The sequence below is a fragment of the Sylvia atricapilla genome, chromosome 1 (genome assembly GCF_009819655.1).
Source record: "Sylvia atricapilla isolate bSylAtr1 chromosome 1, bSylAtr1.pri, whole genome shotgun sequence".
NCBI lineage: Eukaryota > Metazoa > Chordata > Aves > Passeriformes > Sylviidae > Sylvia > Sylvia atricapilla.
The window spans coordinates 2,913,789-2,928,707 of NC_089140.1; the positions used below are offsets into that span (position 1 = coordinate 2,913,789).

Below are 14,919 nucleotides of genomic sequence, written 5' to 3' on the forward strand. Positions count from 1 at the left end.
TGTATCTGTGAGGGTTCAGGAAGGTGCAGAATGAGGTAACTTTAATTTTTGTGATGCTCACAGCACCACAGAAGCCCAGAATCCTACGATGGTTTGGGTTGAGAGGGACCTTAAAGATCATCTCCTTGTACCCCTGCTGCCACAGAGCATCTGCAGGGGCCTCACTCTCTGCAAAGGGACGATGTGGGGACATTTTTCTACCCCTCCAGTGGCCTGAGTGTGGCCAGCAGCACTGGGTCTGCCTTCACTGCTGAGCCCACAGGAGCTGGTCACTCAGACACCCACAGGGAAATGCCAAAATCCACAGAGGAATGTCCTGGTCTGCCAGGAGAATCCCACCTGCAAGGGAGCTCCCAGGCTGAGCATCTGTGACAGCCAAGTGACATCTGTGAGGGCCCTGGGGGCACTGCTCAGATCTCAGCTGGGATGTTCCAGATCACCAGGGATTTACTGAAACATCTGCTAAACACAGAATCCAGGCTGGAGCCTCAAAGTCTTCTCAAAAGACACCCAATAGATTTCAGCTTTCAAAAGGAGACACCAAGTATTGATATTTTGCCTTTCAGACAAGAATCGTATTTAAATAGATTTTTTTCCCCCCTGTCTCTCTTGATGAGATGACAGGGATGAGGATGAAAAAACCTGTGGAGCTCATAGAGGAGGAGGAGGAGGACCCCCTGCTGAAAAAAAGAGCAGGATCATGGGGGTGGTGGCTCAGCAAACAGAGTTGGGATCTCTGTATTCAATTCCATTGGCTTTTTCTCCACTTTAATCAATGCAAATCAATGGAGCCAAGCCATGGCAGCCAGCAGAGTTTATAAAAACCACATCACCCACCCTGTTTGTCTAGCTCATATCAAAAAAATAGTCCCAAGTTGGCTCTGAATTAGAAAATAATGACAGTTCTGTGCAAAGACTAGACTTTCAATGCCAAGCAGATTTACAGAAGTGTAAATCTCCAGCTCCCAGCAATGCAAACAGTGAAATGGAGAGTTAGGGACTGCCCTGGGGGGGAAAAATCCACCTAATGGGACTAATGGAGGAATTTAAAGCTGTTAATAGCCACTGGTGCAGTTTACTGAAAAAAAGTGACTGTGCTGATTTAAAACACATCAGGCTCTCTAAAATTCCTCTACAGGAACAGGCTTTTACATCCTGGAAATCCTAAATACACATACACACACACACACACACACACACATATATATGTATGTATATATACACAGATATATATACACAAATATATACATACACACACAAATATATACATATACATACACAAATATATACATATACACGTGTATATATATATGTATATATATACATATATATGTGTGTGTGTATATATATGTATATTTTGAAATATATATATATATAAAAGCAGTCAGTGCTGGAGATAAGATCTGCCCCAATAAAGTGCCAGTAAAGCAGCACTAATGTGAGCTCTGCAGCCTTGAGCAACCCACAGCACACATCCCTGCTGACAACAAAAAATAAAAGCCCCAAAATTCACTTCACAACCCAGCCAGCTCCAAAATCACCCAGCCCAGAGCTGATGTCACCCACACCAGCCCCCAGCCAGGGCTGCACTGACCTCAGGGCACCTCATCTGCCTCCACCCACAGCACTGGGGGCAAAAAATAGCAGAGATGAGGGCTGGAAGAACAAGGGAATCTCACATCTGCTTGCTCCTCTTCACCTCACCTGCTCGCTCCCAGCCTCGCTCAGGGGGGCTATTTATGTTTGTGCAGATTGGCAATTATTAAACACAAGTGCTTTGCTGTTATAGCTCTTCCCTCGTTGGGGTTTGTGCACGGTTCAAAGCGATTTGTGGCAAAGTTACAGCCAAGGGGATGCTCCTAACAAAGCTGAAGTTGTGGGATGGAAAATGTTTGTGGTGTATTAGCAACATCCTCGTCAGAAGGAAAGTTTCCTCCTTTTTTTAAATATCTTCAGGAGTTTTCAGGTTTTCTAGCAGCACTGAAGCAGCTTGGCAATGCCCCTTTTAACAAATAAATGGGTTTTATAAGGATGTGAGGAGCATCCAGTGGTTCAGGGGAACTCATCCCCATCTCAAAAAACTCCTCTGAGTGCTGATGAATGAACTCTCCCTGCATCCCTGGAAGGGGGAAGGTCATGCCCAGAGAAATCCCCGGGGCTCAGGCAGCCAGCCCAGCCTGCTGTGGGCTCTCCAGAAGGGAATGGTGACAAAAAGGCTGCTCAGGTGGGGAACAACCTCCTCCAGCTGTGCACAGGACCTCCCTGCCATGGCAGCAGCTGTGGGAGCTCTGGGGGGATGCCAGGCTGAGGTCTGGCATCTCATCCTGGGGCTTCTCATAAATCAAAAAGTTTTGGGTTTTCTTCCACTGCTGCCCTCTGAGATCTCATTTCTGAAGGTAAAAGCGTCTCCCCTCTTGGCTCAGATGCCACCCAGCCGAAGCTGTGGGAGCTTGGGATTTGTGGAAAACATCTGGGAGTGTGGAAGAGAGGGAGCAGTGGAGTAGCTGCACTCAGGAAAAACCTGCCCAGGGCAGGAGAGAAGGACAAACCCAGGCATGGCACAGGCCAGTCTGTGTGTCTGTCCACCCTGCTGGGTCAGCCCCTCCTGCTCTGGGCTCTCCAGCCACCTTCAGCTCGTTTTATCTGTGGTTTTGGCCCCGATTTGGGATTTTTTTGTGGGTTTAGTTTTTTTTTTTTTTTCTTGGCTGCATTTCCTTGATTTTGATTCTCGTAAAGGACCTTCCTCTTCTCTCCAACGCAGAAGAGAGAAAGTTGATGTGAGCAGGGAGTGGGGCTGGATTTAACCCCACAGCCTTTCCCAGGCATTGGAAAACCACAAATCCACGTCCCCTGAGGCAGGGTGATGCAGCAGGGACCCCGTTTGCAGCAGAGAGGTGACACTGCCACGCTGGTGCTGACCTGGTCTGAAGGCAGGAGGTGACCTGTGTTCCTAAAACCCAGCTGAATCCTGCTGCCCACCAAAGCCTGACTTTGAGTTTTTATTTTGCATGGATAATCTGAGCCCTTTTCCTGAATTTCAGCTGCTCAGGGTATGACAAATCCCCTCCAAGTGCACTCAGGTCTGACTTTAAAAAAGATCATCAAATCTCAGGTCTCGTTGATCTCCACAGTGTCTGGTGCCCTTCCCCAGGCTGCCAATAAATGGGACACTTGGTGCTGAACAGGGGGATCTCCCTCCTGTCCCTCTTCTCACCATTCCAACAGATTTGTGTCCACGTTCTAGCCCAAACACCAGAAAATTCCCAGTCCTCCCAGACTATCAGCACATCATGTGGAAGATTGATTTTGACAAGTCACCAGTCTCTCCAGTTGTTTCTGTTGGAGACCATCTGGTGAAGGCAAAAAGCTCTCTATTTTAATTTTTTTTCCCTCCTCTTTTTTCCCCCGAAAAAGAACATAAACTCTGCATGTTTGCCTTTTTTAAGGCAGCCTCGCAGCTGAAACATCTCTCTCCTGACACAGTCCCACCACTCACTCACTCACTCACTCACTCTCCACCTGCCCTTTTGCCAGATGTGCAGAGCATCCCCTGACTGCCCTGATCCCTCCTTGGAAAGCCAAGTGTGAGGAGACAAAAACCCCCCTCAACAAAGCCACTGTGAAACACTGAGAACAAGAACAAAACGTTTTGTCAACCCTCAGCAGCCACCACAGGACAAAAATGCAACTCACCCGAATTAGCATTTCTACCTGGAGCAGCCCTCTGGCTCTCACACCTCTCACTGCTGGCACAACAGCCAGGGCTTGGAACCAGAATATTTGTAAAGTGCCATAAAAAATAAAGGCACCTCCACACCCAAAATTCACAACCCAAGCAGCTTTCCCTGTCCATGGTCCCCAGCCGCCTCCTGATGCTGAGGGCCTGGTAAAAATCCTTCTGTTTAAAGAATGCCCTGATGGACTTGTCTGCTTTTACAGCCTGTCACAATTCCTGGCAGGTTGTCCAGAGTTTCCCTAAAGGAGACAGACCTCTGGGTTGTGGGGAGGATGTGATAATAATGGTGTGAATGCCCCTGCTGCTGTGTTGGTGAGCTGGAGTAAAACAGCCTGAAAGAGCTTTAAATATTTTCCCTGGCAGGTTTTTTTTCCCCTTGGATACAGTTTCCTCACCCTATTTTACAGTTTGGCCTTTTCATGCCCTAAACACGAGCTCCAACCATATTATTATTGCTGATTATGTGTCTTTGAAAACTCTCAGCCTTATAGAGAGGCAGAGGAGAAGCTTTCAGAACTACCCAGACACAGGGTTGGGCAACTGGTTCTCCTGAATAAAGTCAGTCATGCATTTATACAAGTGTAAATGGAATAAATCATATACCCAGCGACACACGGAGGATTTGTGGCAAGGCCTTTGTTAAACACATGTTGTTATTGCTAAAGGATCTTTGTGCTGGATGCAGGAACTGGGCTGGAGGGTGAGTACCTCGTCTTTTGGCCAAAAACCAGGGATTGTTTAATTTAAAGTTATGTTGATGTCGCTTCACAGATTCTCAATCAATGACAGGAGGAAGGAGACACAGACACAGCTGAAGTGGGTGTCCCACGAGCTCAGATTTCACTGATTTTCCACACCAATCACATTCCCAGCGTTTGCACTTGGACTCGTGAAGAATCAGGTCTGAGTTGTTTTACTCTCTTCCATCACAAACCTACTGCAAGGCTGGAACAGAGCAAAGCTCTGAAGAAAAGCACAAATTACACCAGATGGGCAGATTTGGCTAATTCAAGGAGCTTGGAGTCTGAAGGCACGTGGAATCCACCAACTGCTTCAAATTATCCACATCTCATGTTCTAGACACACACTGGGGGGGGTGGGAGGGGCGGGAAGTGTCTAATTTGTAGCTCTTCAAGAGTAAATTATCTTAATTACACCCTAATACAACAGAGAAAAACCTGAAAGGGATTATTGAGCATTTACACCACATCACCAACATTAACACTTTCATCCCAGCTTTTCAAAGCTGGCCCTGGCAGGAGGGCAGGACTTTGGTGAGCGTGGCAAATGAGATCTGCCCAATTCCCTCTTCTCCACAGCGAGCTGCCGAGAGGTGAAAGTTTATAACAGCAATTAGAAACCACACGGCTGCAGCAGTTTTATGGCGCTGAACTTGTTGATCAGCCACTTGCTCAGGATTTTTTTTTTCTTTTTTTTTTTTTTTTTTCTTTTTTTTTCCCTCTCAAGGACATACCAATAAAAATGATCACAATAAATTGAATGAAAGAAACCCCAACCAACCGAGCTCTGCTGAGCCATCACAGGGTCCCAGAGCCAGGTCATGATTGCTGAGCTACTTTTGCTTTAAAAATCAGCACCAAATCCCGGGTTTAAGGTGAGGAACAAACCAGGGATTTTCTCCAGGACTGAGGCAGTTCAGTATTAGTCACCTTGCAGATCAGTGCAGATAAGGAGCATGCGAATCTTTTTAACCCACCAGCGTGAACCAGATCCCAGGAACATTAACAGAAGCAGAATAATAAAAGGGTTGGAGAGGAAGCAGTCACAGGATTGCACCCAGCCTGTGCCTTGTGCTGCCCCAAAGCTTTGGGGGTTGGTGCTTTTTGGTGGCAACCCAAGAGCATCACCCACGGCCTGATCCTGCCACCTCTTGCAGGGTGAACTTCAGCAGCCCTGTGACCTCACCCTCTGCAGGACCTGCCCCAGAGGAGCTCCTCATGCCAACAATCTTTAAAGAAATGGGATTTTTGCCAAGGGCTTCAGTGGAAGCAAGGGTTGGAGCAGCTCCAGCAGCTGATGAGAATGCTGTCCCCTTCTCCTTTCCCCAGCTCCAGCCCTGGACACATGGGCTATTTTGGATCTTCCCTAAAGCAAGCTCTGTAGAATTCCAAGAACTGATTTTGCCTGGTCTTTTTTTTTTTTTTTTTTTTTTTTTAGTACTTTAATCCATTTTCCCAACCTGTTCTTCCTCTAAGGAAGTCTTGGGCAATGTAGATGGGTGTGTGGCTCATGGTGACAGCCAGAAAAAAAAAAATTGCAAATAAATCCATTTGTTTCATTACTTGTGGGACAAGGAGAGAAGAAAGGGGAGCAGAAAAGGGAGACAAGTGATGCACTGACACATCTGGGTTAACTTCCACTCTCTGAGCCTTGGCTACTCTGACTCTGATTTAGGACCAGGCTGGATGATGCTCTGAGCAACTGGTCCACTGAAAGCTGTCCTGTCCACAGGGCTTTGGAATCAGATGACATTTATTTCCAACCACTCTACAATTCTACGGTGGTTCTGTGACCACAGCAGAGCAAATACAAGGGGACTGGCAGCCAAGAGCTGATGGCACAACCCAGCTGTGGTGGGGGAGGCAGCTTCACCTTCCAGAGAGAAAACCACTCCGGGAGAAGGTTACAAGTGCCAGGGAAACTCAAAAACTCAGCCACAACCAGCGCCGAATCTCCCCCGTCCAACCCCAATGCTAAATCAGAACTAATCCCGCTGTAAATCAAACACTGGGAGGAAACAAAGCTCTTGCACACCCGGAGAGCTGCAGGTTCCCCGGACGCTCCGGGCTGGAAGGGACCTTACAGATCGTGCAGTGGCACCCCGTGCCGTGCTCGGGGACACTTTTCCCGGGAACGAGGAGCTCCGATAAGCGAGCAGAAGCCGTGCCCTGCTCCTGCTGGCACGGAGGATGGGCTCAGCTCGCACACGTGTGGCTCTGACCCGGCTCCGGGACAAACCAACCCCTTTAGCTCAGCCTGCCCCATCGCGGGGCCAGGAGGGGCACGGCAGCTCAGATACATCCTCGGCTCGGGTCTGGAGGGTTGGAGAGCAGCGTTTTGCCCGACTCCTGGTGGGGATCTGCGGGGAGATCCCATCCCCGAGCCCCCCGGGGAAATCCCATCCCGTTATCCCCGGGCTTGGCGAGAGCATCGCGGGGACTCCTCGAAGCTCCTGAACATCAACCCAAAGCCAACCGAAAGCCTGAATGAGCACGGAACCAGGAGCCGGGGGTGAAACAAACCCGCAAAACCAGCAATTCCTCCAGTTCCAAGCGCTCCTCTCACCCGCCCAAGGGACGCGCACCTGGATCTGAAGGCAAACCAAGCGATCGCTATTCCCCACACCACCAGGGGCCGGGAAAAAAAAAAGAGCAGCTAGATCCACCTTGCCTCCACCCTGCAGCTGTCCCAAAGTTCCCCGAAGTTGCCGGGGCATCCCGGTCACTCACCGCGGCCAGGAGGCAGCCGAGCAGCGGCACGGCTCCGCGCAGCGCCGAGCCCCGCATGGTCCTGCCGCGGCTCCCGGCGCATCCAGCGGCTGCGGGAGGAGGAGAAGGCACAGCAGCAGCAGCAGGAGGAGGAGGAGGAGGAGGAGGAGGCAGAGGCTCTGAGCCGGCTCTGAGCCCGCTCCGCTCCGCTCCGCCGAGCGCCCGCAGCGCCGCCGCCTCCTCCCTGCGCGGGGCGGCTCCGGCACCGCCCCCGCCCGGCCCAGGTAGGGCTGGGGCCGCGGGGAGCAGCGCCCCGGCTCCTGCCCCTGCCTTCCTTCTCCCCTTCCGCACTGTCGCCTTCCTTCCCCTTTCCTTTCTTTTTTTTTTTTTTTTTTTTCTTTTTTTTAAATTTTTTTATTTTATTATTTATTGATTTTCGCTTCCCCTTCTTTTCCTCTTCTTTCTCCTGTATTTCCTTTGTATTTCCTTCACACCTTTCCTTTCTCCTTTCTTTCCTATTTTGCTTCTCGTCCCTCGCTTTCCTCCTTTTCATTTTGACTTTATTCTTTTTCCATTCTCTCCTTTCTTCTCATTTCCTATATCTTCTTTTTCCCTCTTCCTCCTCTCTTCCCCTTTTCTCTCCTATTTCACACATTTCCTTTTCACTGTTTCTCCCTTTCCTCTCTCTTCTCTTTTCACTTCTTTTCCCTTTTCATCTTTTTCTTTTTCTCCTTTTGTCCCCTTTTTTCTCTTTCCTTTTTCCCCTTGTTCTCTGTTTTTCCCTATTTACCCTTTTCTCACTATTTATATTTATTCTTTCCTTTTCCCTTTTCCTTTTCCTTTTCCTTTTCCTTTTCCTTTTCCTTTTCCTTTTCCTTTTCCTTTTCCTTTTCCTTTTCCTTTTCCTTTTCCTTTTCCTTTTCCTTTTTTCTTTTCCTCTTCTTTTTCTCTTTTTTTCGCATTTTCTTTTTCCCTTTTTCCTTTTCCTTTTTTTCCTTTGCCTTTTCCATTATTCTTTTTCCTTTTTATTTTTATTTTTTCTTTTTCGTTTTTCATTTTCCTTTTTTCCATTTCATTTTCCGTTTTTCTTTTTCCTTTTCCTTTTTTTTTTTTTTTTTTTTTTTTTTTTTCTTCCCTTCTTTTTTCTTTTTTTCCTTTTTTCTTAATTTCTCACCTTTCCACTTTTGGGAATGTGACCCAGCACTCCCGGGAAGGGAAAGGAACAATTAGTTGAGGCATTTGGCTTCCTCTGAAATAACTGCTCGCTGAGAAGTGGTTAAATAGGCCAAAAATGCCAACACAAATCACTGATCTGAATATATGATATTTATACATATTTTATATATACAAAATACATATTTCCCCGAGAAAGAGGCAGAACAATTCCACATCGTAGGTCACTGATATGGAATTTCTGGATTTCTCAGTTTGGAAGAACAGCTCAAGATTAGGCTGACCTCCATTTTTCAATTAAAAAAATGTGGAAATCTTTCCCCTTTCCAACACACTGGGCAGCATTTAATTTAACATTAAGGGAAATGCTCCTTTCAACTCAAGACAAGCCTCAAGTCTAAACTTGCTTTAGTTTAGAAAGCCAAACAAGCCCTATAAATAAAGGTAAAACTAAGAAAAACAATACCCTCCTCGCTGTTCCTTTCTCCCCAGCCCTGCTAGATTTTCAAGCTCCAACAGATGGGCAGATTTGTTGTCTTGTAAACCACCTGCAGAAGAAACAAAACAAAATCCTCATACTTGGGAGGCCCTGGAGACAACTCCCTAATTCAGTTTACTGACACAAGCCAGAAAGATGCCATTTTTAGGGGAAGAAACTTAAAAGGTAAAAATCCAAAGTTTTATTCAGTCTTTAGCTCTTGTCAGCAAATCACTGAACCATCCACTTTTTCAAGATAACCGCCAAAGGATGACAGAAAATCAGTTTAATGTCTTTTTCCCCCACTTCTATGGAAAGACGTGAATTTACTGGTATTGAAAATACTTTTCCATTTTTTTTTTATTTTTTTTATTTGATATGAAAAATCCCAATCCTCTCCCTTGTTTCTCATCATAGGCCTGATGATGGCCTGTAATTGCCAGTGTAAAAAGAGGGACAAGATGTTAATTACCTCAATTAATTGTACAGAGGTTTGAACACCCAGCAAAGCTATATAAAGCTCAGTTTGGATCCTAAAATGAGAGGGGCAGGGCTGATTAGCTGGTCACTGCATCCCCCCACTAATTACAGCCACTCTGGGTTCCTTTATTTCATTTATTAATGCAGCCTGACTGCTTTCAAGTAGCCTGTTAAGGAAAAAGAAAAATTGGGGGGAAGGAGGAGGGGAGCAAGGTATTGGCTGATTTTTGGGTTCTTTGCAGAGAGTGAATCTGAAGGATTTGGGATTTTACAGGAAAAGCCTGAAGCACGTTTTGCCCTGTGGGCTGTGCTGGATTGAGGTGCAGCTCATCCAGTGTCCTGTGGATTTGCTGTGCTGAGGGTATGGAAATTGGGCAGAAAATAACCCTCTTGTGATCCTGCTGGTTCTCAGGGATCAGAAGGGCTGCGTGCAGCTGGCTTTAATTCTTGATTAAAACCAGTTCAGCTCTCAAGCCTGGTCCTGTTCAACAAGAACTTCCACAGATTCACAAATAGTTTGTTTTCAACACCACGAATCTGGTTGCATTCAGTGAAGGAGAGACACAGCCCATTGACTGATCCTGAGCAAACAGGGCTTTTCTTTCTTTCTTTTCTTCCTTTCTTCCTTTCTTTCTTCCTTTCTTCCTTTCTTCCTTTCTTTCTTTCTTTCTTTCTTTCTTTCTTTCTTTCTTTCTTTCTTTCTTTCTTTCTTTCTTTCTTTCTTTCTTCTTTCTTTCTTTCTTCTTTCCTTCTTTCCTTCTTTCCTTCTTTCCTTCTTTCCTTCTTTCCTTCTTTCCTTCTTTCCTTCTTTCCTTCTTTCCTTCTTTCCTTCCTTCCTTCCTTCTTTCCTTCTTTCTCTCTCTCTTCCTTCCTTCCTTCCCTCCCTCCCTCCTTTTCCTTCCTTTCTTTTCATATTTAATTTTATCCAGACTCCTTCTATACTGTAATTTTTGGCCTTGCCAAAGGGGTAGAACAATCCCGTGTTACAGGAGGGGCTTTGTTGTCTGCAGTCTACACGTGAGGCATGTTGTGTCTTCATTTGCATCCTTAGGGGTGTGGAAGTTAATATGCAAATGAGTATTAATCAGGGGCTTGGCTACTTTCAGTTTGAATTCACAGTGAATGTGACAGGTAAAATAAACCCCTTGGTCGTCCTCCACCCTTCTGTGCCTCACTGAAACAACACCAGGTATGGGACCTCTGCCTCTCTCCAGACATCATCCTGTTGTTACTCCGTGCTCAGGCCAGCTGCAAGATAAAAGAGAGGCAAACTCGTGCTTTTTTTCATCAATTCTTCACCAAATTCAGATAACTCTCTAAAACAATCAGATAATTTCTTACAAGGCAGTGAGTGAACTCCACAGTGTTGGGAGAAATCTGCCTGTTTGATTTTGACCCCACCTCCTGCTGATTTTGCCCCAAACCCCCAAATCTTACACTGCCAGACCCAGTGACATCACATTCTCTTCTCCACATGGCTAAAGGCTTTGTGTCAGTGCAGTCTGAAAAACCCTCAAACTCTCTGGAACCCTGCACATGGAGCCTGTGTCATTCATTTGGCAACTTTTTTTTTTTGCCTTCTTCTTATCCCTGTGTATCCTCTTTAAAACAACAGCGTGAGCCTGAAGAATTCAAAATGTTGGTGCACTGTGATTCCATGGTGTGGTCATGGTTTAAACCCTCATTTTTGCCTTGGGTGGGTGAGGAGCAGGAAAATTCCCAGGTGTTAAGCTGAATTACTCAGGTATTTCCATTCCAAGGTGTATTTCCTCCAAAGCAGCGTTCTGGTTTGAGCTGCTGCAGTTCAGTTTCCATCTCTCCCTGCTGGTGGGAGTTTGGTGCTTGCCTAGCTGTGATTCCATCCAACACCTCCTGCAAAAGCCTCTCCTAAGCTTCAGGGCTGTGAGGGGAGGCTGGAAGGTGGCAGCTGCTTGGTGTTGAACAGGCTCTCAGCTATTAAGTGGATATTGTAGCCTGGAAGGTGATTTTTTTTCCCCCTAATCTCAGGCGTGAACAAATCCAGAAAGCCTTGATCAAATTCCTCTTCACACCAGCAGCAGCACAGTGATCACTCTGTTGGGCTGGTGAACTTTTTCTGTGCCTGCCTTTCTTCATCACCATTATTTAACCCTCTTCCTCTAAGGTAATTAATGTTTGTGCTGTGGTACCTTTCACAAAACGCCTTATCTCTCTGAGAGCTGCTTGGGGAAATGTCATACAGATGCAAGATATTTTGGTGGGCATTAACGGCAGAGGTAAATAAAAGCAACTAATATTGTTTCCTGCCTGTGGTCTTTTTGGTTTTTTTTTTTTTTTCTTCCCCTCTGTGCCTCTGGCAATCAGAAATACAAAGGCTAACAGCAGTGGTGTCTAGAAGGACAATATTTGAGAGCTGATTCATGCAGCAGTTTGCTGAAGGCTGGATTTGCTGTTCTGTGCCCTTGGGGTTACGTTCCCCATTTAGCTTCCTCTCCAAAGCCAACACAATGCATCTGTTCTGCTTTCCACTGTGTGACTTCATTTGAATACACTAATAGCATCACATCCCATAAACAAGCTGCAAAATAAATTCCTGTGCATTATTTGCACGGGGGATTAGAGGCAGGCAAACACTGGCTGGGGTGTTTTGCAAACAGGACAGAATCCATCCATCTACAGGACTCCATTATTTGCGAAACGAAGCACAAACAATTCAGTGCTTTTCCGTGGTTTAAGGCCCCTTATTTCTTGGGTAGAAACACAAGAATGGCCCTAGGTAAAAATTTAAAATGAGTTGACCACAACCCAGCAGAGCTGAGAGCTCAGGCTTTCTGCTCTTTCTGTCCTCAAAAATTTTCCAGTGAAGTTCCCCTGGAAATCTCCACCTGCTTAATGACTAAAGCTGTGAGGGCAGCCGAGGTGGATATGTCAGGGCAGAACATGAAATATCTGAAGAGCAGGAGTGAGATATTTCAATTAAAAGGATCTACCTGATACAAGCAGCCTAAAATTTTGTCCTTAATCTCTGGGGCAAGGGCAAATTACCCAATTCCTGATGCTCACCTCACTCTGTAAGCTAAAGATAGCAATAATTACCTACCCAACTCCCAAGAGAGCTGAGGATTAATTGCTTCATAGTACTCAACATTTATTTTCACATAATCAAAACCACTGGGAGCAGAAAAAAAAAAAAAAAAGCTTTGCAATTGCTATTACATATCCCCAGGGGACTATCCCCTCACAAAACGTTTGGATAAAACAGCTTTCTTAAAAAATAATTTTTTAAAAATAATAATAATCTTACTTCCGTTTGGACAGGAAAAAACTTCGGCCTCAGGGAGAACAAATCTAATAATAATAATAATAATAGTAATAATAAGAGTAATAATAATAGCAATAATAATAGCAATAATAATAGTAATAATAACAGTAATAAACAGCTATGCAAACAAACTAACAAGCAAGGACTTTCTCCAAGTGGGGATGGCAGGGATAGAATGAACTCAGGTGAGTAGAAAATCATGCATTATTAAAGCAGAGCTGTTTACACTGAGAACACTGTAAAACTGCTCCAGGGCACACCACGTGCCAAAGGCACAGGGGAACCAGGGCTCCTCTCCTTCCTTTCTCCTTGGGGCTCTGTAGAGCCCAGGAGGACACAGGAGGTGGTCAGGGCAGGGTTGAGAGAGCAGAAAGCTGCTCAGCACAGTTCTCAGCGTGGCTACAACAGCATTTCTTAAAATAAGAGTGCCCAACAGAAGCAGGCTTGATCCCAGGTCGTGGCCACCACAAAGAAACATTTTACCCTCGCTGCAGAGTGATTTTTATCTCCTCTAACATTCACTCAGAGTCGTTTGGCAGCAGAAGGCACAAGAAGCAGGGAAGACAACGCGGTGATTGACACCAGAGGTTACACAAGCTAAATAAAAGCTTGGGCAAAAACACGCTCTAGGGAGGGAGATGAAGGCTCCACCTTATCATTAGAGTTTGTGGAACACCTGATGCTTTTGTGGAGGAGGCAGGAAAAGGAACATTTTACACAGGTTGGCCAAATGCATCAGGGAGCTGCTCTGCACAGAGAGCATTGCCTGCTGGTGTCCACAGAACAAGCCCCAGTTTCTTCTGGCTGGGTGATGAGAATCTCTGTTGTTCAAATAATGAACTGTTTTTAAACCTCAACAGCTGGACAGAGGGATTTCTAGAATCTTGTTAATTTTTTTTGTAATAAATGTTATGAGGCTTGTTATAAATGGGCAAATGCAATAAACAGTGAATAAAAAACTCAGGGCTCTTCCCAAGGTGTCTGCTTGGACTTGCTGGTGGCACTCAGGGACATGGTTTGTTGGTGCACTTGGTAGTGCTGGGTTAATGGTTGGACCCGATCTTAGGGGTCTTTGGCAAGCTAAAACTCCCAAGATTCTGTAAATCTATTTTCTCCTCCAAGATCTGATCTTTTATCCGTCCAGCTTTGGCTTCACCGTGGACAAAATCCTCCTGAACCTCTGGGACTGGATGTGCCTGAGTTTGCTGAAACCAGTTTGGAGAAGCCTGAACTGCCACCCTCATTTCAGGAAGGACTAGAGAGGAAAGCCCACACTTCAGAAGTCAGCATGCTCATTGAATTTGTGCTGTTAACGAGGATCTTCCTGATCCATCCATGTTTCTACTCTGTGGCTGCTGCAGTCCTGAGGGAGGTGAAGAGCCCCGGGGATGGTGGCTCTGATGAGTGAGGAGCCAGATGCTGGGAAGAAGGTGGAATAACAAAGAAAATGCCCAGCAAAGCATTTTTTGCCACACTGTGGAGCATGATGTAGCAGTCCGCTGTTTCTGCCACAGTGGAGGCTTTGGTATTTAGACATACAGCACGACTTCCACTTTGCTTTCATGAGTGGGTCGGGTCTTGTAACAGACGCATTGTACCAATATGGCAGACGGTTACAAAAGACGTTTATTAAGTAAAAGGTTCAGGTTATATACCCTCGGGTCTACTACTACGTCAAACAGGATATTGCCACACTTCCTGGGTTAGTAGTTGGAGTGGAAAAGTACTGGCACATGTTAGTAGAGGGTCTACATTCCTTTCAGGGGTAGCTTATCTTGAGAGGGGGATGGGGCTTGCTCTTTTCCTCTCCGTTACAGCCCGAAATCTTCCGCGCCGCCTGTCCCTATCTAACCACAGCATGATCATGTTTTTCACACCTGCTGGGCTCAGTTGCTCCTTTCTCTTCTCTAAGCCAAATGAAAGGTGCAGCTGAGATCCAAAGCCCTGGACATACACCAGGACACCTTGGGATTTATCCATCACAGGAGCTCCTGTGAGTTTTTCTCTTTTATTTTCCACTCCTCTTCTGAAAGGAACAGCAAGCTCAAGCTGCCCCCTTTGCTCTCTTGCCTGCAGGGAGGATCTTTCATTTCAGCTGACAGCAGCCTTGGTCTGTTTAGCTGTGTCCAGGCCAGGTGCTCTCACACAGGGCTGCCCCACGCCTGGACCATGCCAGATTATTGAGGTTCCTGCAGGCATCAGTCAGGAAAACAACACAAAAATCACGAGGCAGGGCTCAGAAATGGTGATGGAGAAGAGGGAGAAGGGAATAAAAACCTCCTCTTGCCCCCAAACTAAAAGA

General features: G+C 46.1%; 1 protein-coding gene across 1 annotated transcript in view; it reads right to left on the reverse strand.

Moving 5' to 3' along the window:
• VIPR1 (vasoactive intestinal peptide receptor 1) overlaps positions 1–7,266 on the reverse strand; it is a 102,985-nt gene extending 95,719 nt beyond the window's left edge. The window contains exon 1 of the mRNA XM_066313911.1: positions 7,207–7,266. Within this exon, the coding sequence (XP_066170008.1) occupies positions 7,207–7,263 (57 nt within the window). The 5' untranslated portion in view covers positions 7,264–7,266. The remainder of the gene's footprint in view (positions 1–7,206) is intronic.
• Between the last annotated feature and the right edge of the window lie 7,653 nt (positions 7,267–14,919).